Below are 23,699 nucleotides of genomic sequence, written 5' to 3'. Positions count from 1 at the left end.
CTGAGAATTACCTAATTTTTTTCCCTGCTATGACCAGACCTTGCCCTGTAATCTGAGCCAGTTAAGAGAAACGTATATGAAATGACTAAGGCTCTGAATGGGAACTCATTCTGCCAGAGGTCCAGAAAATTATCTTATTTTGTCTCAGGCAAACAAGTGAGACATAAAGAAATGAACATTATAGCTAAAATGTTATCTAGGAAAATGAGTATAAAAGACAAATTATTCTTAACAGGAAATACAGTGCAGCAAGATACAAGAAGGCCAAGTTTCACTGGAATGCGATGCGTTATGCAAGGAAATGAAGCGGAAAGCATCTGAGGTAATGTATCCGTTGTAGCTATAATTTCTTCTCAGTGCTTCAAGAAAAGTAGAAAAAATGAACACAATTATTTTTCAAGGCAATACCAGCAAAAACTACAACATAAGTGGATGTGGTGTTGAATAGCAGCTGTTTTTTTCAGACTTGCATTTGTGAACACTGTTAATTAGCTGAATGAAATACTATTTTAAACAGTATTCTGTTTTTTGTTTTTTGTTTTTTGTTTTTTTTCTTTTTAATTTGTTTTTTTCTTTTTAATTTGTGGAAACTGATTCTTTTCTCTTTCACTGAGAACGAGTGATGTTCAGTGATAGTAAAACACTTGACAAAAGTAGTTTATTGTGTCTATTACTTTTTAACATGTCCAGACTGGAAAAAAATCTTTTAAAAACTCCAGACATTTACAGAGATAAACTGGTTTGCACAATTGCAAAACAAACATGAATTTCTGAAAACAAAGTGCATTACCTCTTAATAAAACTTTTCATGTCTAGCACTTAGTGAGTATGCACTTACGAGGAGTTGTGTCTTTTACTGTACATTTTATTAAAGAAATAGTTCTAGAAATGTTTTTCTATACTGTGATTCTAATGGTTAAGGTTCCCTCTACCAATGTATGTTATACCTATGTATCTTCTACAAATATGACCACATCAGTGTAAAAAGAAGTTTTCTGTTGCCTTTTTTTCCACATTTGTGGGTCACTTTTTCTTTTGTAGCTGAAATTTTGCCATTAGATGGCAGTGAAATACCAGGAGGCTAGTTGTGTAGTTTTTTTGCACACCAGACTTTCAGATTTCAGATGTGCATGGCTGAAAACGTCTTCTATGCACTTTTCTAAAGGGACTCTGTCATTGTGCCTAGATTAATGAAATTCTCAATAATGCTTTTATTTAATACAGTGTTTAGTAATTTAAACATTTGTCTGAAAACCTGCAAATAGGACTATTCTATTGACCCTGCACTCAGTGCACACTGAGCTACAGTTTGCTAAAGCATGGGTTATTAATAGATTTTACATCTAACTTTTCTGAGATAGTGATTCGGTGGTCCAAAAAAGGCCCAAAAATGTATACAAGAAGGCAGACACATAAACTTCCCCCATATACTCTTTCTGTTACTACTATTACTTAGTGATCTCTGACGGTGGGGATTTAAGAGAGTGAGATGCTGTCCTCTTGTCTCTTGGTCTTTGTTGGATTTATCTCCTATTAACAGGCTTGGTTGTTTTTTTGGCACCTATAAATGTCCTGTACACTGAAATTTTAGATTTAGCCAAATACTCTGTGGGAGTAGAATACTTCCCTCTGTTGTGAGCCAAGCTCCTGGTAATTTCATTTTATGCCTTTGCTTTATGAAAAATAATTACTGATATTTTATCCCTATTTGGCATCTTTACACTATTCAGGATTTGGTGTCCTGTTAGTCACCCGATAAATCCTAGTTTTGCATCTCTTTATATGGAAACCACTCCATCCTGTTATCTTTTGTATATGTTCAGGCTTCACATTTTTTTGTTATTGCTGGACCAAAACCGAATGAATGCAGGAGCTAAGATTGAAGAGCATGGTGTTTACATACTGCTGTTTCTTCTGTACCATTTTTTCTTAATACTTTGTAGCATTTAATTTACTTCCTTGAACACTGCAAAATATTTCTGTAGAATTATCAATTCTAACTCCCATGACTTCTTTTCATATGACTCTTTGATAGTGGAACGTTTTTAATTACATTTGGTTTGTATTACACCAAGAGCTTTAAAGCAGTTTTGTTATGCATTATCCAATACTTGTTGTATTATTTACAAATATACAGATTTAATTTTGCTCTAGTAGTCAGGGAATATTTAGAGTACTTGGAATGAAATATGTGTGTGTAAATTATATACATACATAGGAATTATCTGTATGTGTGAGGTGTACTGAATTGAGGATAAAGTTGCTGAAAACTTAGAATTATTGTCTTTAGGAATTCTGCCAGTTGATAGTAAACAAACTCTTATTTTAAGGTTTTATATTTGTTGGTTCAGCTTGCCAAGTTTAAGTCAGAAGTTCAATTTACAACCTTTTGCACCCATTATACATTCCGTTTTTTCAAATGTGAGATGATACAGCTTTTTCCAAAAATATTTTGTCATCTCAGTAAGTTAAGAGCTCACATGATGGAGCATCACATGATTGCATCCTTTTGCTGAGAATCATTCTATAGGAGTAATTATGACTCCATAAGAAAATAGATTTAGTTGCTGTTTACAGCAGTTGCTTATCACTTTGTATGTCTGGACAGATAAAAGAGGCAGAAGCCAAAGCTGCTATTGAAGAAGAGAAGCGAAGACAACAGGTATCAACCTTTTTTTCTTCCTCACCCACATCCTCCTCACCTTGTTCTTGTTAGTAAAAAACTTAATTTATATGCAACTAAATATGTATAGTTTGTAATGTCATATGCATAGTCATTCCTGTCAGGTGTTACTGTACTCTCTGTGCTGTAAATTATTTACAATGATTAAAAGGCCAGGTTTTCCAAACAATTTTCGTAATTTTATGCAAAATGTTTATTTTTAAAATACTAAGTACTCTTTATTTTAATCAAACATTTTATACTTCGTAAACACCCACAGAATGCTGAATAGCCTCTGAAGAGATTTAAATATTGGGTGAAGCTCCTCTTCTCCCTCCCATCATAAAGGAGCAAGGACAGCTAAATGAGTCTTTGTCTTTCAAGGTCTCTGAGGCGGGTGGAGGGTGGGGGGGAAATGTGTATTTATTGTAATTGCTGTTGGTGGTGAGGGTATGTGGTCAGCATTGTAATCCACAAAGCTTCTGTGCCAGCTTCCAGGAGATGCTGATACTAATAATATTTCAGGCAAACACTGTAAGCTCGTTGGTGGTGATGGCTAGGTCAGGTTTGTCATTTGGAGTCTGTAACTGGCCTTCCAGCCAGTTCATGCATGTGTGCCTGAGTGAGCGTTTGACACCAAATCATATTCCAGCTCCAGTGTGTGTTTTCTGACTCCTTTTACTCAATTGTCACAGCATTTATGTATTTGGGTTATACTTGTGTTTTCACCTGCATGTCACTCTGTTTTTATCACAGGACACTGGCTTGCTCCCTGCTTGAAAGGGGGCAAGGGAGGCTTACTCACAGATCCAGTCTTTTCATGCCATTTTCTCAATCTCATTAGGATAGACAGTTTCTCTCTGGACCGCAGCTTCTGTTATGCATACTTCAATAATTCTCTAGGCAGTTAATTAAAGCATTATGTCTACCAAGCAATGCTCTAGCAAGGCCTACTTTTGCTTTTCAAAGGGGAGTGTGTCTACTCATCGTACAAGAAAAGCATGGAGTTATGCACCAATTGCCCAGGGGACTGGGCACTGTTTTGTGATCATCTTGCAATGTTTATTGCAACATTCATACCTCAGCTGTCTACAGTGTTGGTCACATATTCCTTCATATAACTCAAAACAGTTAATCTAATTCTTCTTCTCTAAGCTGACCCTGGAAATGTTAGTTCTGGCACATAGGTCAGGAAGCATAGGTTGCACATAGATGTCTGAAACATATTGTTAGGTAGAGGAAATCTGTACCTGATGGTTCTGGAAGCTAAGTACTGAAGTGGACATTTTCACACGTAAAAAATATGCATACGGTTTTAAAGCTAGAAATTCAAACTTGCTGGTGTTTGTCTTGTACCAAGTGTTTCATGCATTCCAGAAGGCATCCCACCCATTTACTAATGATTTCTGCTGCAAAATCACTTACTATAATCTCTCTAGTAAAGTCTCAGTAATGAGGCTCCACTGAAACTGTAGCAGATTCACTCCAGCAGTATATTGTGCAACATCATTTTGGCTGGATTCTGCAGCAGTGATTGTTTCTCTCTGCAGTCACACCACCATTGCATTCTGCTTGTACATTCACAGGAGTCTCACAGTTTCAGCCCAACAGTACCTTTGCGCAATATATGGCAACTGCTCCTGTGTGTGTGTGTTTTGTGATGGATGCAGCACAGAAAACTTCAACTATACATAATCAAGCTTATTAAAAGGTTAGTTAAGAGTGGCTAGTTACTACAGCACATTAGGAAACGTTAGGACAACAGTAAAAGAAAAAAGGGACAAAACCAATTTAAAAAAAAAAGGATAACAGTAACTAATAAATAGGCTCTAGAACTGCACACAAGTACTAACCTCAACTGCTGAAGACTTTTTATCTAGCATTGGTTCCTTTCCAGTTTGATCTCATAATCTGGTGATGCAAATTGGAGGATGTTACTATTGTAGGTTGTTGGGTCACACTAAGCGTATTTTTGATTATACGCCCTTCTGACAGAAGTTTGCACCTTGTACCACCTTCCTGAACTCATTAGCACATTTTTATAAAGGCTGTTCATCTGTTAGTCACAGTTTCTTAAAACCTATTTTGAGTAATACTTTAATAAATCTTTTATATACAAACTAGTTAGTGCTCTGGTAAGTGCACATTTGTATTTTGGTATTTGCTATATTTGGTAGCAGCTTTTGCTAATGCCATTTACAGATGGAATCACTTGTCTCTTAGTGGAAGAGAGATGGCTTGGTTAGGCTTCTCGTCATGGCCCTAACAGCCAAACTTTCCCTCTGCTTCTAATTCACAGGCACCCTGTGAGGCCAGGATTTTTGCAATTGCTAGAGGTGGAAAAAAGATCAGTGCTCTCTATTGTCCCTCTCTAGTGTAAAAGATTTGGTTTCTAGCTAACTGTTTCAATACTGAAAGTCAGGGTCTCAAACCCGAAGTCTAGGTTATGAAAGATTTTGTTTCCTTTTGTTTTGTAGAAAGAAAATTTTTTAACAGATCCTTAGAAAGTACAAAAGTCACTCAATACCTGTCCCTGTAAATAAAAACATATCCTCGCTTTCAGAATATACACTTTATGGCTGCATAGTCATTGTTATTTGCATTCAGGTAGCTGCATTGTCCCATGAGAATGTTACTCCTTTCAATGCAGGAAGAATATAGAGAATAACACATGAAAGAGCAAAATCCAGTGCCTGACCAACACTAAACTAGACATTATCTGGCATCATATACAGTTTTATATACCATATACTGGGTATACAGTTTAAATAAATGCATATCATTTTACTTTTAATATGTCTATATACAAAGAACTTGGGTTCTTACTCTAAATAAAAATTCTAAGCTTGTTTAGCTTGAAAAGTACAGTTTGAAGACTGGACACAACCATTATTTTTCAGAGATCATTAAGGTGACACTTTGGGAATGAAGACAGTTACATAAAATCTGTAGGTAGCTTTCCAAGGATAGTGATGACTTCTCTCTCATATTCTTTGCCTAGGAATCCTTTTTCATTCTGTGTTTTGGTTTTTTATGATGTATTTATTTTTAGCCAGGTTTTTATAAAGTTCACTGAGAAAGCAATGCAGTGCCTGTTATATAATTGTTTGAGTCCTGTATTTTAATTCAAATTGCTGCAATTCACAAAGCACTCTGCTTTTAAAACTTACAGATCACAAGTATATAACTATAGAAACCCCAAATTTTATTTAGTGTCTGTGTAACGTGGAATACTGTCATGTTATCTATAAAACCTTAAGAACTCTGCCCTTGCCTCCAGATTTTGGGTTTTGAAAAACTGTTTCATTAAAATACTTTGCTTTTCTAAAGGAGGATTAGCTAGTTGAAAGTAATCTTGTTTCAAATAGGCTGTGTGACTTTGTCTTAAGTTTCCTGCCATATCGTCAGAGAAGAGCCAACAATTTCTGCCCTTTATTAGGTACAAAGGAATACACATCAAAATGGGTCTCCTCCTGCTAAGTGGTATCTGGTACAGGAAGGGAAGTAAGAGCTGCTTTGTGAAACTGAAAAATATTTGCTGTCAGGGAAGGAAGACCAAATATCAGGCAATCATCTTGAGTTTCAAGAGAAAATTTTATTTACTGTACTACTACTCTGCGCATTTCCCAAAACAGTCGTATTCTTGTTTCTTTAAAGCACCTACCTTACTGTCTTAGTCCCTCTTCCTGGCAGCACTGTAGTAGTAGTCTTGTAGATTTATTTCCTCTCACGGCCAAGCTTTGTGTTTGTTCACTGTCCATGTTTCCTCTGCTTCAGCTCAGTCTTGTGTCTTTTGCCCAGCCAGTCCCGGCTTGCTGCGCTCTGCTGCTCCCACCACTTATCCCTTTTACTTCATCTAGCTTCTCTGCTCCCTAGCACCTTGTCCCATACTTTCTCTAGCAGCTGACAACTTGTCTCAAAAATCCAGGTAATGGTCAGACCTTTTCTGGTTTTAGTCTGTCTCAGATCTCCTTTAGAGCGTCTTTTCTGATCTGCCTAGCAATTAGAAGGCTTCTCATTGGAGTTTCATGCCAGTCTTCACTCTTTATTCTAGGCTGCCTAGTTTGAGTTTTACTGCAGCTTTGTTCCCTAAAATCAGTTTTGTCTGTATTCTCTTGGTGCTCTTTTAAAAGAATGTGGAGGGCAATGAGGAACAGGAATCAGAGGATCCTATTGTTTATTCCAGACGAGAGCCTGAAACTACCATTCTGGGTTGGAAGCCTAGCATTCTTCTTATTTTTGAAATTGCTCTGCTTCTTTTTTGAGCCTAAGGGCATATGCTTCCTATTGAAGGACACTATATACCACCTACAGACATATGAGTGACTAAATGTTAAGTTTTAACACTTAGCAAATCAAATATTTTTGTGCATGTCTAAGATGCACAATAGCTATTATCTAAAATTTAGCTAAGCATGCAAATGTAAAGAATTGAGGGAAATATGATAGATTTTTAGTTATTTATGTTTTTATTTATCTTTAGCAGAGTGCATCCTTATTACTGGAGGAGGTCTTTGAAGTTTCAGCCTGTGCTCTTATGTTATTGTAATAGCTTAAATACGTGTGGTTTTTAATACAAAAAAATAATGTATTTTTAGCATATTTCATGGAAATAACAATCTCACGTTAGCCTAATATATTCAGCCTGAGTTGAAAATTGAATATAAAACTTCAGTTGGCTGCATTTTTGGCAGCGTGTTTTATAGGAAATTAAACAATGGTTTAATGCTTGAAAGGGAAGTGCTTTGTAACTGGGATGTAGTCCTACTGTCTCATCTGTAAGAGATGTATAACTTCCATTGGCTGACAGTTACTTTTATTAAATGTTTTTTTGGAATGTTATTTAAAATTTTCTTATCTTTAATTCTGACACAAATGTCAACTACTTGTGGTTCTCTTCATTTAGGCTGAGCTGGAAGCTTTCGAAAACAGATTAAAAGGGCGAAGAAAGAATAAGAGAAGAAAAGACGAAGTAGAAGTTGAACCATCATTGTGGCAAAAATACAAGAACCTCATTATGTTGCCAGTGTTTGGAGTTGCTGTTGTGATGGTTGCATGGCTCATGGTCTACAATGGCTGAAAACAACTTAATATTTAATATACCTCAGTTGGACTTTAGGTAGCTATTATTCCTAGAATGTCAATCTGTGCGTAACAGAACTTAATATGCATAGATTATGCGTGTACACTATTTGCCAAGAAAAGTGCAGAGGAGGGAAGAAATGTCACCTTTTGTGTACTACATACACAGCACGAAACTGAACTCAGACACTGAAAGTAATAGTAGATTTTAATCTACGCTGAAGTGCTGATAGTTTGTCTGACTGAGATCTGTTAACATCTCCTCTATTAGTAGTGTTACTTTTCCTTGTCTCCATTTCATAATATTAAGAATAGTTTGGTATAAAATGCTTTATTGAATATATGTTTCCTGTAAAATCAGTTCAGTGGTTTATTGAAGATTAGTGTTTTTATGCTGGTCTTTATGTTGTATCACAAAATAATTTCTGTGCTTCATGTCAGTTTTAATTATGACAACTAACAGGGAACTTTGGATCACTTAGTCTTGAATATTCTGGGGCCTCGTTCAGAGAAAGGAAATATATCACAGCTATATCACAAACAATACAGTGGCCTCCTTACAGACTGCAGACTGTGAGGTTTGCTTTTTCATTGTTTCCCCACCTCCGCTCTTCTTTCCTCAAGATCAAACTAATTGAAAAGTTCATTTAGTGGACAGATACATTGGCTGAACATGAATGTAAAGTAGTTTCAGAGTACAGGGGTGCCTTTTTATCACTATCCCCAAATGCCAACAGCAGAAAAACAATTCAAAATTGAACTTAAGAGTATCACTTGACTGTTTGTATAGATAAATGTCACAGTTGGCAATTTGCACAGGTGTGCGAAAACGTAATTGAATAGTGTCATAATACAGTTAGATGTCATTCTGAAACCATCTGGATGGTGCTTGCTAGTCACATAGAAACTATCTAGCTAAACTTTTAAACGTTTAACTATTTTCTTACTGACAGTTTGGAATACCTCGCTTAAGGTTATAAGTGTTGGTTGGTAGAATTGAGAGGTTTTTATGTAGCTTCAGGATTATCAGAGAAGCTATGTGGTCTCAGCTGAGAGACTGCAAGTTAAATTCAGGAGCAGGGGGAAATCAGGAAACTGAATTTTTAAACCTCTGCTGGAAATTTTATGCTGATACTCAAGCATTACAGGTAGCTACAAAGTGATTACAAGCTCCTGGAAAAAAAACGAGGTACAAAGCCAAAGGGCATTAGTTGCCTTGTAATTCAGGCATATAATTTCATCACAAATCCTGCAAAAGCAATGGGACCATTTCTGTGAATTACTAGAGAAGATTGCAGTTTGCTTGAAAGCTCTTTTGGTTGATTTTGACCCACCTGTAAAGGGACCTGGTATTAATTTGAGCATATACCCAATTGTAATTCTGATTCAGCAGCAGGAAAATAAAATAGAAAAGCTGTAAAAAGTCAGTAGCTTTTGATTGCATAGATCAACAAACAGGGAGAAAATCAGTTTCTTCTCAATTTTTCGCTGAAGTTTGGTGAATGAGGAGAGAGGTGAGGAAAACTTGACAATATTTAGCATGCATTGATGCTAATTTATAGTGCTTTATGGGGCTTTTTAATTGACTTTTTAGAAATGCATATTAGTTATGTGTCAGACTGTTAGTCTTTAAAGTTGTAGAATTGAAATTATGCCAGGCAAAGTTGCATCTCTATTGAATTTTCTTATTTTCTAGTATAAGAAATAAACCATTTTTCATATTGTTATTTTAATATTTTTCTATAATATTAATGCCTGGAAGATAACTCCAGATATAATAATGTTTTCTTTAAATGCTATTGTGTGACTGCTTATGCCAGTAACTCTTTTCTCACTGAGAGGGAAAGAAGAGATATTTTTGTTCAGCTGAAGTAAAATGTGATGGGTTGTCCAAAAGTACAAAAAGATACCTTTCTGGATGAAATATGCAGATCAACATGAATGAGACAATTGTGGAAAAGAGTTTTATCTTACATGACTATAACTAATTTTTTCTATTTACTGCTATCTTTTGCTTTAAAACAAGTACAATGGAAAGTTTATCCTTGCCTCTACAAGAAAGATGAGAAATATCTCTCTAGAGAGCTGTAAAAATGAACTACACTTCTTCTATGTTTGAAGTAGTTCTTAGTATTCTTTTCTGCATATTTTGTAGTATTTGTGTGAAATGCTGAAAAGGCTTCTCATTGATCATCTTTATTATAATAAGAAAGCACAGATGTGTGTGGACATATTCCCTTTCTTAAAGGATTAGTAACTCTCCTGAACCTTGCATATGCAAGACATACCTATTTTTGAAATTTTATTCAAAATAATTCTGTGTATCTTATCCAACCATCTGCATTCTGTTGGTCTGCCTGCTGAACCAGATATTTATTTCTTGGCCTAAAAAAAGTGTGGGGGTTCAAGCAATCTGCAGTTTAATAAATCACTAGTTTTCTACTTGGTTCTTGAAATTATTTTTACAGTTAATTTTTTGCCTTTCTTTGGTTGGAGCTGCATGTTGTCAACAACCTTTGAAGTAAAAGGTACCTATAAAATCACCTGTTATTTAGTATTAATGAAAGATGGTAATTCTAGAAAAGAACTGAACTGAAGGTAGATAGAGTTTTTTTTAGCAATTTATATGTAGCATACTGTTACATAATGTAATGAGGAAATATTTTGGATGTTAACTGTTTACCAAAAAAAAAAGAATATTGATAAGTATACATTAAAACAAATTATATAATCTGACCTGCTGTTGAAGGGAAATTACAGTGATAGAAGCCTGACAGTGATTTAACATGGAGAATATTTAGCCATGTGTAAAATGAAAAAACCTGGGGCTCTTCCTGATTCCAGATGCATTCTGGTGAGCATTTATCCTTCTGCTGAACCAGGGTGCTTACAAGTTGTCGGTATATTTGGGATTGGAAACTCCTTGGACAAGTTTGTTCCCTGTAACAATATCAAATCCACTGTGTGTGTTAATTTAATGTAAAAACCAAGTCAGACAATAAATGTATCAAAAACAACCTGAAAAATTGTTTGTTCTCAAGGAACTGGTGTAGTGAAGCAGCAAACCTCCAGGGTAATGAAGACTGACACACTGCAGTGGAAGTTTTAGACATGCTTTTTGTTCCTTTCTCTGGCTGGGATAGTTCTTACTGCTTGAATTAATGCTGGAATTATGTAATCATGTTCCTTCATATTACTGGTCTGACAAAATTGTGAAAATGGGTTGGGGAAGTTGATTAAGATGAAACATGGGAATGGACTGAGTAGCTGATTTTTTTTGCCTCATATGGAGAAATATAGCTGGTTATTAGACATTTGTGCTGATCGTAACTACTAGAGAAGGAAATGTTACTATGCAGATAGCCCCAAAATTTGTTCATAAAAGCGTCTGTGCTTGATTGTGGCTTTAAAGCACTGAGTTTATCATCTCAGTAGTTCAGGCTCCAAAACATATCTGCTCTGTGCCAGCTTTTCTGAGTTATGAGCTTGTGTGTTGTGGGGTTAGAGCACAGAGATGCTGGGTCTGAAAAATGTTCCTGTGCCAGGCAGTGGAAGCTTGATATCTGTGGCAGTTGTTCTCTGGTGTGTGCTTTAGGGTGGAGCACTCTTGCGTGGACAGTTTGTGTGTCACCCTGTCCTTGGTGTAATTTATTTGGATATCCCTTTTCTGCTTTGGTTTCATCCCATTACCAGTTGTTATCTATGGGCATTCAAGTTACTCCCTTTTCTTGCTTCATGAATGTAAATTCGTATTCATGTCTGCTCTTATTTAAGTAAATCAGTCAGTTGCTCTAAAGAATTAGGAAATGAAGAACATGTAGTGGTTTGTATTTACTAGGAAAGGAGGGTAAAAATCAGAGAAAATCAAATGAAGTCAAAATAATAATAAGATAATGAGATATTCTTCTTTCCACTAATGGTTAGACATTAATGAACTCCTTGAACACTGCATTAAAATGTTCATATGCCATGGTACTGGAAAACAAGTTTATGGTATGGATAGTGTATGAATATGAGCTCTGTGATGTATCAAACTGAGTCATAAGGTGAAACCACAGCTGTGTAGAAGTAAGTCGTACTCTGAGGGAACTGTGGCTCAATTCAACCAAGTATTACTTAGGCTAAATAATTGTTGCTCATGCAGTGATTTAAGTGATAAAATTGCCAGCAAAGCCAGAACTCAGCTTAGGCTTTCTCTGTGTACTGTACACTGAAGCTGAACCTTGTTGTGAAACTGCAATTTCAATGGCTCTCCTGCTAGAGGAAATTAGTATGAGATTAGGAGTCAAGATTGGCTTGGGGGTTGGAATTCACAGTTCTCCAGCTGAAGAGAAACCATCCTTCAGCCAAGACCAAGCTGGCTTTGTCCTGCAGCTCTTAGATTTAAGTTTTCATTTTCTATTAAAATTTTTGACTACCTATTATTAGGGCTACCTAATCTCTGTATAATACTGTTATGAATAACAAATTATGGTTTGATTCCTCTTTTTATCAGCATTATAGCACAAAATATTTGTTGGTTTACATTAAGCAGTTTGAAGATTTTGCATAAGTGCTCTTGTTTCTCTTTCCATGCTTTTCCTATTTTTGTGCAATTGTTTTAAAACCAAAACCACTGTTTTCCTCCAGAGCGGACTTTGGTTGGTTAGTTAAAAAAATGCAGGACCATGAGCAGAAGTCTCTTAAGTACACTGGCACTCTAGAAGCAGAGAGTGCCTTGTCTCTGTACCATAAACTTTGCACTCAAAGTAAGAGGGCCTAAATCATAAGGTATTGAAATACAGACATCTGGAAAAGAAGCTGGGGAAAAAAAGGCTAAGAAGTGTTCACCTTATTACATATGGAATATTATATGTATAAATTTAGAAATATAAACGAAGTCTATATGTGAGGGTTATCACCCTCACTGATAGCCAAGAGTGGTGACACAACTAGCAGCCATATTCATGGCGAAGTGGTTGTTCACTTTTTTTTAATGTTTTCTAACTCACATTTTGAACGATAGCATTTCAGAAGCACTCAGTCATGCACAGTAAAATACTGGCAGCCTTTCTCGTTTACAGATGTCATCTCAGAACCCAGCCGCTGTGCCAGTGACATTTTTGTGACTCTTGGAAGGGTCCTGAACTGTTTCTGTTCTGGTAGCACCCACTTCCACTGATTTTGTCCTGGTTTTTGTTTTGCCTTTTGTCCTGTCGACTTTATCATTCTTGAATAGTGCTTGCGAGCTCCCTTATGTGCACAGACCGAGACTTGACATCTTTGGATACAGGGAAGAGAGGATAAATATATCAAATGCAAGTCTTAAAAGCCGATGTCTCATGGGGGTGGGGCATTTGCTCTGTAATTTGCAGCTTCAGGTGGCACCTGTCTCTTGGCCTGAGAGCTCTGCTTCAACATATTTCCACCAACCACCACCTCCCTCCAGCTCCGGATCGCTGGGGCGGGTCAGGGCCTGATCCGGCACGGGGACAGATGTAGTGTCTCCGGATCGCCGCTGTCCCCCCGCGCAGCGCTTCTTCCGATAGGAGGGACGGGGCACGGCGGACTTGTCGCCAGGGGGCTGGGACCGGAGCCTCCTGCGGGGAAGGAGCTGGAAAAAACTGTCGTCGGCTCCGGGAGAGCCTTCTCCCGCCGGAGCCCCTTCCCCTCCGCTTCTGTTGTGCCGGCGCCTCTTTCAGCTCTCTTTGGAGCTGAGGATGGGCTGGGAAAAGCGAGCCTCTGTGCTAGGGAGGAAAGCGTTGCAGTCCCTGTGCGAACGAAACTCTCTGTCCCTGGGGTAAAATGAAAACATGACCGTAACGTAAAATGAAGCGCAGTCGAAAGGCGGGTACGTTCTCTAGCGCCCAGGGATGTCCACCTGGGAAGCGCTGATGAATGAACGGACCCACGCTTGCCATTCCCCGCTCTGAACTCTGCGCTTCGACGCGACGGGCCGGGAGTACCGGGAGGTCCATGGGCTGTGCTGGCTTCTGATCGCTCCGGCCGCAAGTGCTCATCCAGGCGGGCCGGCGAAGCGCCGGCGAGCCAAGGTGAGGGCTGCGAGGGGCGAGCACCGGGGGTTCTCGGCCCGCACATCGTCCCTGGCCCAGGCTTGTCTTGCCACCTGAAGCCCTACGCGGCGTGAAGAGGCGTCCCTGATCGGTGGCAGAGAACGGGGGGGAACAAAAGCTGTGCCCACTTCATCCGCCGTCCCCGAGGGACGGCTTTAGGGCGAAATTAGCAAGTGGGCTGTCTCTCAGCGCGTCCCAAAGGGGTAGAGCCTTGTGTGCAAAAGGGGTGGGGATGTGGCTCTTTCTCGCGGAGGTTTATTATTATTGGGTGGAGGAGGAGGGAGGGAGAGTCGGCCGAGAAGACAAAATGCGGGAACTCCCCCCGCCCGGCAAGCGTATCTGTGCGGGAGGCGGGAGGAGGCGGCTCCTCGGAGACCGAGGTAGAGAAGGGTGAGGGGGACAACCAAAGTGGAGAGGGATCAGCACCAGCCAGAGCATGCTCTCCACGCAACAGTTCCCTGCCCTGCCTGCGGAGGAGGAGCGCTACCGGCAGGGCCTCTCCGCATGCGGCGTAAGGCGAGCTGAGGGCGCTCCCTCCGTGCGCTGGGGCGCCATGGGGACCAGGGGCCGGGGATTGGTGAGGCGGCTTCTCCGCGCTCGGCGACCCCTGAGGCTGCGGGCGGGGGCAGCGCGCTCAGGGGGACACACCGGCCCGCCGCTGGTCTGCGCGGAATCCCCGTGCGCGGCGCACACCCTGCGCTGCCGCGGCGTGGTTGCAGCGGCAGGTTTCCTCGGAGCGAAGAGAAGGCGACCCGAAGCCCGCCAATCTGATCGTAGCGAGAGCGGACTGTGGCTCGCAGGCAGGGACGAATGCCCTGCCCGCGGTGGCGGCAGCCGGGGGATCGGCCGGGGACATGAAGACCGCGGCACCTGCCGCGATGGGGCCGTCCCGGAGCGCTCCAGTGCCGAAACTTGCGCGGCTGTGCGGGGCCGCGTTCAGAGGCGCGGGTTGCAGGTGAGCCGCTCGTTGTTAGCGTCTCATGGAGAGCCGAGAGGCGCCCTCTCCCCAGTTCTCTCACGAAGTCAACGGGGATGATCAAGGGGGTCGATGTGCCTGTTAATTGCTCTGCTGCTGGAAGGACTGCGGAGGAGGTGGCCGAACCCGAGGGCAACAGGTCCGGCTAGGATTTGCAGGAGCAAAATTTGGATTTAGCCTCTGACAAGACGGTCATGGCAACCTCCATCGGAGACCGCGCTCCCGGAGAGCCGATGCACCGTGACCCCGGCGCGGTAGTTGCCCCCCTCGCAGGAGCGGGAGCTGACTTTACCCTTGCGTCGGTGCAGCCTGGGGTCGAGTGGAGGAACACCTTCCCCTCCTCTCGCCCCCTGCTACGGCTGTCTGGCGGGATGGTACCGCTGGCCGCAACCACCCACAGGGGGAGGTCATCCCATGAAGCAGTTAATCCTTGCAGGGAGAATCAGCACACTTGTGTAGTTGGAAGTGTCTGAGGGGATAGCGCGGGCGTTGGCAGTGTCCCAGCACGCTCCTGGAGGAGGGACGAGGGGGCGAAGGAGCTTTCTTTGGCCGCCTTTGTGGGAGAGGCGGCTGACGCGCTAGGGTCAGTATTTTGTTCGTAGGACCCTGCGAACCTGCAGGGTCAGGCCCTCCAGCCTGCCCGTCCCTCCGCTACCCGGGGCGCAGGTTGTCCCCCGGTGTCCCCGGTGCGGGTGGCGCTGACAGAGGAGCAGGCACGGCGGGGACCGCAGGTGGAGAACGGGGCCAGGGGCAGCGTTCCCCGTGACAGTGCGGGTGTGAAGCCCGCGGCTAGCGAGCGGGAGCGTCCGCCGGCAGGGCTGGTGTCATCTCTCTCCGCCGGCAGGGCTGGCATCCCTTTCCGCCGCCGGCCGGGACCGGCGAGGGGGAGCACAGGAGCGCTCAGCCTGATGCGTGGCACTTGCGGAGAGGGCGTCGGAGCCTCCTGTGCTGTCACAGCGATCGTGCGCGATCGAAATGGCACTGCAGCTGGTTTCACAAGTTTGTAAATACGGCAGTATACTTTGGTAGTATCGCTACTCCACTTGATTTAAAATGCAGAATCTTTGGACGCATTTCATGGCAGGTGATTAATTAATTAACCTTTATTTTAAATTATTAGAAGTCTGGCTGAGATGGTGAAACTCTTAAGTGAAATCAAATATCTAGAGCTTTTAATGCATTCACGGGGTCTCTTGTGAAATTTTAGCTTTCAGCAGTAAGGATATGGTAGTGGATTTTTCCATATGGCCACTTACACACTCCCTGTGTTCCTAAAAGATGGACCACTCAGCAGGATTAAACTTTTTGTTTGTTTTTATAATGAATGCCCTGGTTGGAGATCTCTGTTATAAGCTTCTCAGGTATTGTGACACAGAGAGCTATGAATTAGTGTCACTGAGATAATCCAAGCAATTATAATCCAAGCAACTGTAGTAATACAGGGAATTAAAGAACCATTCTGCTTCTGTGTCTCTGTAAAAACTGATGACATCTCCAGAGCATCTTGGACATCAAGGTTCTTTAGGAAGCTGAGGCCTCCTCCAGGTGAACAAAGAAATCCTAAACAATGTTCAAGCCTCCTTTAGATAGCGAATGCCTGTGACTTTTCTTCTCTCCTCTGTTTATGGAGTACCCCAACAGGCAGATGAGTTCTCTCAGATTCTGGCTGTGGGGAAGCCCAGCCCTTTCACCCTGCATGTAATCCTCATTTAGCATACATTTTCAAGGAAGCTACCAGCACTCATTTTCCTGAGAAGCCTCTCGTGGATGGTGAGCCAGGCAGCCCAGCTCACTTGCCCAGATTAGGATAGTCTGCTTGTGCACTTAGTGTCTCATGGGACCATCAGGACAAAATACTGTTTTTCCTGTCTTTTGGAGCTGTAACTATAAAATACTGAACAAAACTTTGACTTCTTCTCCAGAAGTCTTTGCTGGCACTTGATAGTCTGTAGATAATTTGAGTGTTCAGTGAATCAAAAGTACTGTTTGAAATGTGTCATGATTGGAGGTGTTCTATAAAATGTGCAATGCACACAGGGCAATTTAATGTATCTGTATTATTGGTTGACTATTAGTTATGTATTAGATGATGTCTGCAGATACAAATGAAAGCCAGGACTGTTTGTAGTGCCAGTAATTATTTAAAAATGCAGGCTTACTTGAATGCAGGAGTTGCTTTTGTATTGCCCTTTTTTTTTTTCTGCTAAGCTTATATACATATTTAGGTCTTAGCACTCAGCTCCCTTGAGGAACATTACTATTACTGTCCTGCCATTATACTAAGTCCATGTATTGCCAGACACATAGTTTCTTGTCATTACTTGTGTGGCCATACAAGGAGCGAGTGCAGAGGCTGAGGTGGATAAGCACCTAGGCAGAAATCTCATTTGTCTGGAGGAGAACGGTCCTTCCTAGAGAAGGTGGAACAGGCAAGGGAATGTCAGAATAATTATACTGGGCAAAAAAGCCAAGTGGCTCCTGCTCTCACCACTACTCAACTACTCCAACCAACAAATACTGAACTCTGAACATACTCTTCAGACACAAGTAGGAAGACAGTGCTTCAATCGGTGTGTCTCAGTGGCTGTTTGAGCTCTGTGAGTGTTTGCCATGCTGAGGCCCAGCAAACTGAGGTCATTCCAGTCCAGTAGGCACAATACAAGCACTATAGATGCTTCTTTAAGAGGTGGGAACTGTGGCTTTGCCCCCACCTGGACCAGGAGGCCCTGGATACCAGGTATCTACTTCCAGGCTGAAGATCACTTGCTGTCAGGCAGTTACATGCAGTGGCACTCCTGGTTGGGTCTGGTCAGGTTTTAAAAGATGGTGGCTATGGCTACATTGTGTGGGAAGAGTTTGAATCCTGTCAGCGTGTCAGGTATCCTCAGCAAGTGCTTACAAGGCCAGATGAATGTCTTGTTTCTGAATGCCAGCCAGGGTTTGGCAGGGGTGGATGTCGGGCCACTTGCAGCAGAGCAGTTTTAGATTTGCACATGCAGCCTAGGCCCGTCCAAATGTGGCTGCCAGACCCCTTCCTTATTTTTAAATGCCTTCAGGATGAAGCAGCTAAGTAAGCAGCAGGGCTTGAGAGGGACAGTCTGATTACAGTTTGAAATTTTCATGTTTGTAGTCTGTTCCAGTTTCTTTCCCTATAGAAAAGAAATGGACGATATAACTGGCAAGCTGGGTACATATGGTTCTCCAACCGCAGGAGAGAAAGGTGGATAATAACCCCTTGTGAAATGACAGATTGTCACAGAAGGACAAGGAAAGCTCGTTGTAAAGGTCTTCACGCACAGAACTGCCTTTGAAGACAGTATCCAATCTGCTCCAGCCTGACTACTCTCATTGGCTCTGAATTTTTAATTCTAGTGGCCCTCCACAGTCTCATCCAGGACTGTACTGAGCCTCAGTCTGAGTGGCAGGGCATAAGAGCCACCCAGCAAGTGCTGGGATCTGTAACTGGGGATGTTACTAGGTGTGTGAGGTGGATCCTCACTTCCCGAGAGGCTGCATGAGGAAAAATGTGCGGAAGAAAGGAAAGGAGCGCCTGGGCCTTGCCGGGGTGGCTCAGCTCCCTGGCTCTCGTGGCAGCCCCCGTGTCCAGGCACGGCCCCTCTCCCCGGCCGTGAGGGGCGGGCGGGGGCGCGGGTCAGGCCGGGTAGTTCTGGGGCTTCCCCGCCGCACACACCCGCCTTGCCCGGCTCTGCTGAGGGGCGAGGGGGGGCTGCTTCGCGGGGGCCTCTCCCAGTCCGCAGCCCCGCGGCAGAAGAACACGATGCCGATCGCATCCCTTCCCTCAGTCCTCCGCCCTCTATAAATAACTCTGGCTGGGCTGACCTGTCAGATTCCCCCGGCAGAGCGGATCCCCTGACCCTGGCCGCCTGCACTGGAAAGTCTGAATGCAAAACATGCCGTAGCAAAAATAGAGCGGCCGGGGAGCCCCGCCGGCAGGTCCCAGCGGCTCCCGGTGCCGCCCCGGCCCTCGCCGCCCCCCTGGACCTCCTGGCTCCCGTCAGCGCTGAGAGCTCCCCTTGCTCCCAGATCCATGTGCGCTTTTGTGCCCCAGTGCTGAGAATGCTTTTCTCGCTGTCAGATGGAACAGATAGTTCCCTTACAGGTAGCATTTTAAATTTCGGCTTGTCTTTCTAATCAGCAAACATGAAAGAAACGGGGATAATGGCTTAATATCCTAAATGTAAAAATAATAATGAGACGACTGTCAAGCAAGAGCTTGTCTTTTCAAAAAGAGATGAGAATGTCACTGTTTCTGAAGTCTGAATTAGATTCTGCCCTTGCCTACCTTGTGCAGACAACTGTTCCCCTGGAGGGATAGGGTCTCCTTGGCTGTATAAATTATAAGCCATTATAATTTAAAGCAATGCTTGCAATTAATTTGTGCATTATGCTGTTATTTCTGGTTGTTTTACCTGTGAAATCTGAATATCTGGAGGTTAAAGACAGACTGCTGCTATGCCTTCTCCTTGAGATGCATCCATGTCATAGTTCTTGGCCCTCAGTGCCTGCTGGAGCACAACCTGCTGTGGGGGTGGTGGTGGGATGGCCTCAGCACTGCACATCTGCTCTCTCACCCCTCACCCCTCCTGTGGATGGGGGAGAAAATAAGAAGAATGAGAATGAGAAGCTCATGGGTCAAGATAAAGGCTGGGAGATTGCTTCCTGACTACCATCATGGACAAAACAGACTTTGATGGAGTAAATTAGTTTATTACTGATTAATATTTAATTACCGATTCAGGTATTATGAAACAACAACAAAAGAAGAAGCAAACATTAAAACACTTCAGGAAAACACCTCTCCTCCCACCTTCCTAGGCTCAGCTTCACTCCAGACTCCTCCCCCCTTGCTTTCACCACAGGTGGCACTCAGTCCCTTCAGTGAGGCAATGAGCAGTGCAGGGAAGGACTGTGGTTCTTCTCTGCTGCTCCTTTCTTCTCACTCATTCTCTTCTTTGGTGTGGATCCTCCATGGGCTGCGGTCCTTTTGGGAATATTTGCTCTACCATGGAGCACCCTATCCCGCTTCCCCTATTCCCAAATCATGAAGGGATGAACTGAATATTGTGTGCAATTTTGTGCACCACAATGTAAGCAAGATATTAAGCTGCTAGATAGTGTCCAAAGGAGGGCAATGAAGATGGTGAAGGGCCTTGAGGGGAAGCTGTATGAGGAGTAGCTGAGGTCACTTAGTCTGTTCAGCCTGGAGAAGAGGAGACTGAGAGGAAACCTCATTGTGGTCTTCAGCATCCTCATGAGGGGAAAAGGAGAGACAGACGCTGATCTCTTCTCTGTGGTGACCAGTGACAGGACCCGAGGGAATGGCCTGAAGTTGTGTCAGGGGAGGTTTAAGTTGGATATTAGAAAAAAGCTCTTCACCCAGAAGGTGGTTGGGTGCTGGAACACACTTCCCAGGGAAGTGGTCACAACACCAATCCTGACAGAATTCAAGAAGCATTTGGATGATACTCGGGCTCATGGTGTGACTCTTGGGGATGGTCCTGTGCAGGGCCAGGATTTGGACTTGATGATCCTGATGGGTGCCTTCCAACTTGGCAGATTATGTGATTCTGTGATCCTTCAGTTCCTTTTCATCGCCTCTGTCATTAGAATGAAAACCCTGCAACATCTGCTTCTTTGGGTGCCACACAGTTTACAATTCTCTGTTTTTATTAGTGCTGTTGCCAGCAAAATGTAGTTTTTTAGCACTTTGCCCTATAGAAAGTGAAAAGAGGCTGAAAATCAGATACTGACAGATGTCCTTTGGAATGGTGAAGTTTATGCTGGGATGGTTCAAGCCCTGACCCTGGGGGACAGCTCCTGTAAATCTGGGGGAAAAAAGACTGTCAAGTTGCATTATGGCAGGTGCTCCAGTAAGCTACTGCTCTTCCTGAATTCCAAGGCTCACTTTTTCTTGCAAAAGGTATGTTTTCTATATTGAACATTTAATTCATCTTCACCTTCCTTAAGGGAAAGGAAACGAAGATAGAGTTTCCTTTTTTGGGACCCCATCAGGTTGCATCTACTCCAATTCACATGTTGTAGTTCAGATAGATCCCAATGTGATCTCAGTGGATGGTGCCTGTGCTTCAGGACCGACTGGTTCCAGACTTGTCAAAGTCTGTCTTTCCCTTCTTCTCTTCCTAAAAACTGTAACACTCATTTCTGCCATATACAGAACCTAGTGTTTTAAATACTAATGTGCTAGAATCTTCCATGACTGATTTGTTTGATGCTAGAGAGATCTGACTTAACAATGATTTAGCAGTAGCAGTAATTGCCCAGAGCAATTCCTATAATGTTTGTCACCTAAAAGAACTAGTTTCAAAATAACCTATACTGTCATTCCAGTATTACTGTGAGTTACTTGAGAACATCATAGACTTGGGAAGCATTTACTAAGGAAAGAGACACTCATTTTTTCCCCCTTACTGCCTCTGAATGAAGCAGTAAGAAATCACTTCCTTGCTCCTTGCATTGTTCATCTCATTAGATTTCAGAAAGTAGTCAGGTCATTCTCTTGGGAATAAAAACACTGGTAGCACTGAGGAGTTTTTCATCCCATGTTTCTCAGACCTGCAGCTCTGCATTAATGTACTAATACAGCATATAATTGTAAAACACAGTTGTGTCTGCTCCGGACTTCCATGGGCAAGTGGTACGACATGGAGATTTCTTCTATTGCTCCTGATTCTCATGTCATATCTTCTGCTGTATGGATTATTTTGCCTATGTTAAAGTTGTCCTGAAACTAGTGGGACCTGGAGATTATAGAAAGAGCACATACTGCAGTGCTCAGACTTTCTCCAGCTTCCTGCCTTTTTGCATTACCAGGAAGAAACACAGACAGCTGAGGCCACCTTGCCTTAGCAACTTGTGCGTTTTTGCCAGGACATAGTATTGAGGGGCAGTTTATTGTTTAAAAGATGCTAGTTTTCCGCATCTGCAAATATGGTCCAAATAGATAATATATCTGAAAGAATGTCAGGAACTGTAGAGTAAGTAGCTATCTTTCTTTTGTTTGTGTGGTTCTTTTTTTTAATTTTATTTTCTCTCACCTTGTTTTTTCATTTATAACAACTATGTAACAAAAGAATTAACTAATAAGTGCCTTTTATAAGCTTTGGTTTGTCCCTGATCAGCCATTTTAAGGGAGTAAGTTTAAATAATTTGTACTGCATGTAGACAAGGATGGAAAGGAAGTCTGAAATGAAGACTGAATGTGTTTAAAAGTTGTTAACAAATCTTTTTCCCTATAAAGTCAGAGATATGAAAGAGTGTTGATGGTGGTCTGGAAGGGCTAAGAACCCAGATGGTTTCCATTCACTTTTTTCTCATCATCGATAGGAGTATTCTGTGACTCTTGGAGATTTCCAACGAAAATGTAAATGGGAGGAAACCTGGCATCTGTTCTAGGGATGACAAATTGAATATTCCTAGCCATAAATACAGTAGGATTTTTCTTCTTTGACAAAATAATTCACCAGATTGTTATTGTTTCAGTGACTTGAAAGTTTTTATTCCATAAATCCTTATGTGATCCATAAAACTTTAGTACTACATCAAAGTCATAGTCCAGTGTGTACACCAATGTAAGTGCCTTGTTAACCCACTTAATCTTGAGTTTTCTGTATCAGCTCCTTTTTTCATATTTTCAACAATAATGAATAGGTTTAATCTCTAGTCACCTCTCCAGTTATTTCTGTCAAGATGTCCTGGTAGTTTCAAAAAATATCCTCCTCTTTCTGTATTTTCTTCTACTGAAGCAAAATATTCAAAGATGATCTGTTTCTGAACAAATTGATATCCTATTGAAAAATGAATGAGTCACCTCTAAATTTCATAGGTAGTAGGTTATCAACCTTTGAGACGTTGTGTAAGTCCATTTTCATCTTTGGGAGGAGGCCAAATAAAAATCCAGCTATGCTGAACAGATAAAACTTTGCTTTTACACTCCGTCATGTTCTTTCCTTTGATTAATATTGCTGCTGGTCTTATCCCTGGTCCAAGGGCTAGTTCAGAAAAAAGTCAGCAAAGTTAACATTACACATTCAAATAATAATTTTAAATTTTTCTTAGCAGATGTTTATAGTGTAAGAATAATTACACATTTTAGTGAAATATTAATAAGAAATGCTTGAAACATAAGAAGACAAATGCCTCTAAGAAGATTCATGCCTTTTTTAGCTTGTATTCTAGTTTAGCATCCAATTCATGTAACTGAAAACTTTTGGTTTTAAATAAGTTGCAGAGTTGAATAATCAGCAATACACATGGCACATACATAATGTGGTGATCACCTTCAAGTTCAGAAGGCTAAGTCTACTGATCAGGCAATAATGGGAAAAAAGGTTATGTCCAATTATGAGGTCTAATTGCCTTGTGTGGGAGGGGGATTCTGATGGGATTTCTACACAAGGGGTGGGTGATTGATACATTAAATGGGAGCCTGCCTGACAGGCAGGATTTCTTTTTGTTCCTTCTAGTTTTCCAGGCTTGAAAGCTGCTTTTAAGAGGAAGTTTTCCTCTGACTGTATGCCTCCACCCCCTCAAAATGTTTTTTTTTTTTTCCAGAATTTTTTATTGTCACAAATTAGGCCACTAGGATTTTTTTTAAAGTTTTTTTTTATGGTTTTCGATTTTGCTTTCCGGTGCTAATGGCTCTTCTCCAGACATCTGCTCACTGAATTCCAGGCAAAACAGGAACCTGAAGTGAGTACTGTGTTACTCCCTGCCTGCTGGGTTGTAGTTCTCAGCAATGTGTAACCAGAGGCTTGCCACCGCTGTTCAACGTGCTTAGCAAACCTCAATGCAATGAACATCTGGGTAGTCAGGAAAGCATTAGAGTAGTGTCTGGGTGTGTTCAGAAAAACAGCATGGCACTGTGGAAACTTCTGTGAGTAGTTTT

The 23,699-nt window shown here is 41.9% G+C and overlaps 1 protein-coding gene across 1 annotated transcript in view; it reads left to right on the top strand.

Moving 5' to 3' along the window:
* Positions 1-10,761, top strand: part of NFXL1 (nuclear transcription factor, X-box binding like 1) — a 45,664-nt gene extending 34,903 nt beyond the window's left edge. Inside the window, exons 20-22 of the mRNA XM_018067610.2 lie at positions 236-322; positions 2,609-2,662; positions 7,569-10,761. Of these exons, the coding sequence (XP_017923099.2) occupies positions 236-322; positions 2,609-2,662; positions 7,569-7,742 (315 nt within the window). The 3' untranslated portion in view covers positions 7,743-10,761. The remainder of the gene's footprint in view (positions 1-235; positions 323-2,608; positions 2,663-7,568) is intronic.
* Positions 10,762-23,699: the final 12,938 nt, after the last annotated feature.

Source organism: Manacus vitellinus, unplaced genomic scaffold (assembly GCF_001715985.3).
Source record: "Manacus vitellinus isolate BGI_N305 unplaced genomic scaffold, ASM171598v3 scaffold_0_pilon, whole genome shotgun sequence".
Taxonomy (NCBI): Eukaryota; Metazoa; Chordata; class Aves; order Passeriformes; family Pipridae; genus Manacus; species Manacus vitellinus.
This window is presented reverse-complemented; position numbering and strand designations above follow the sequence as displayed.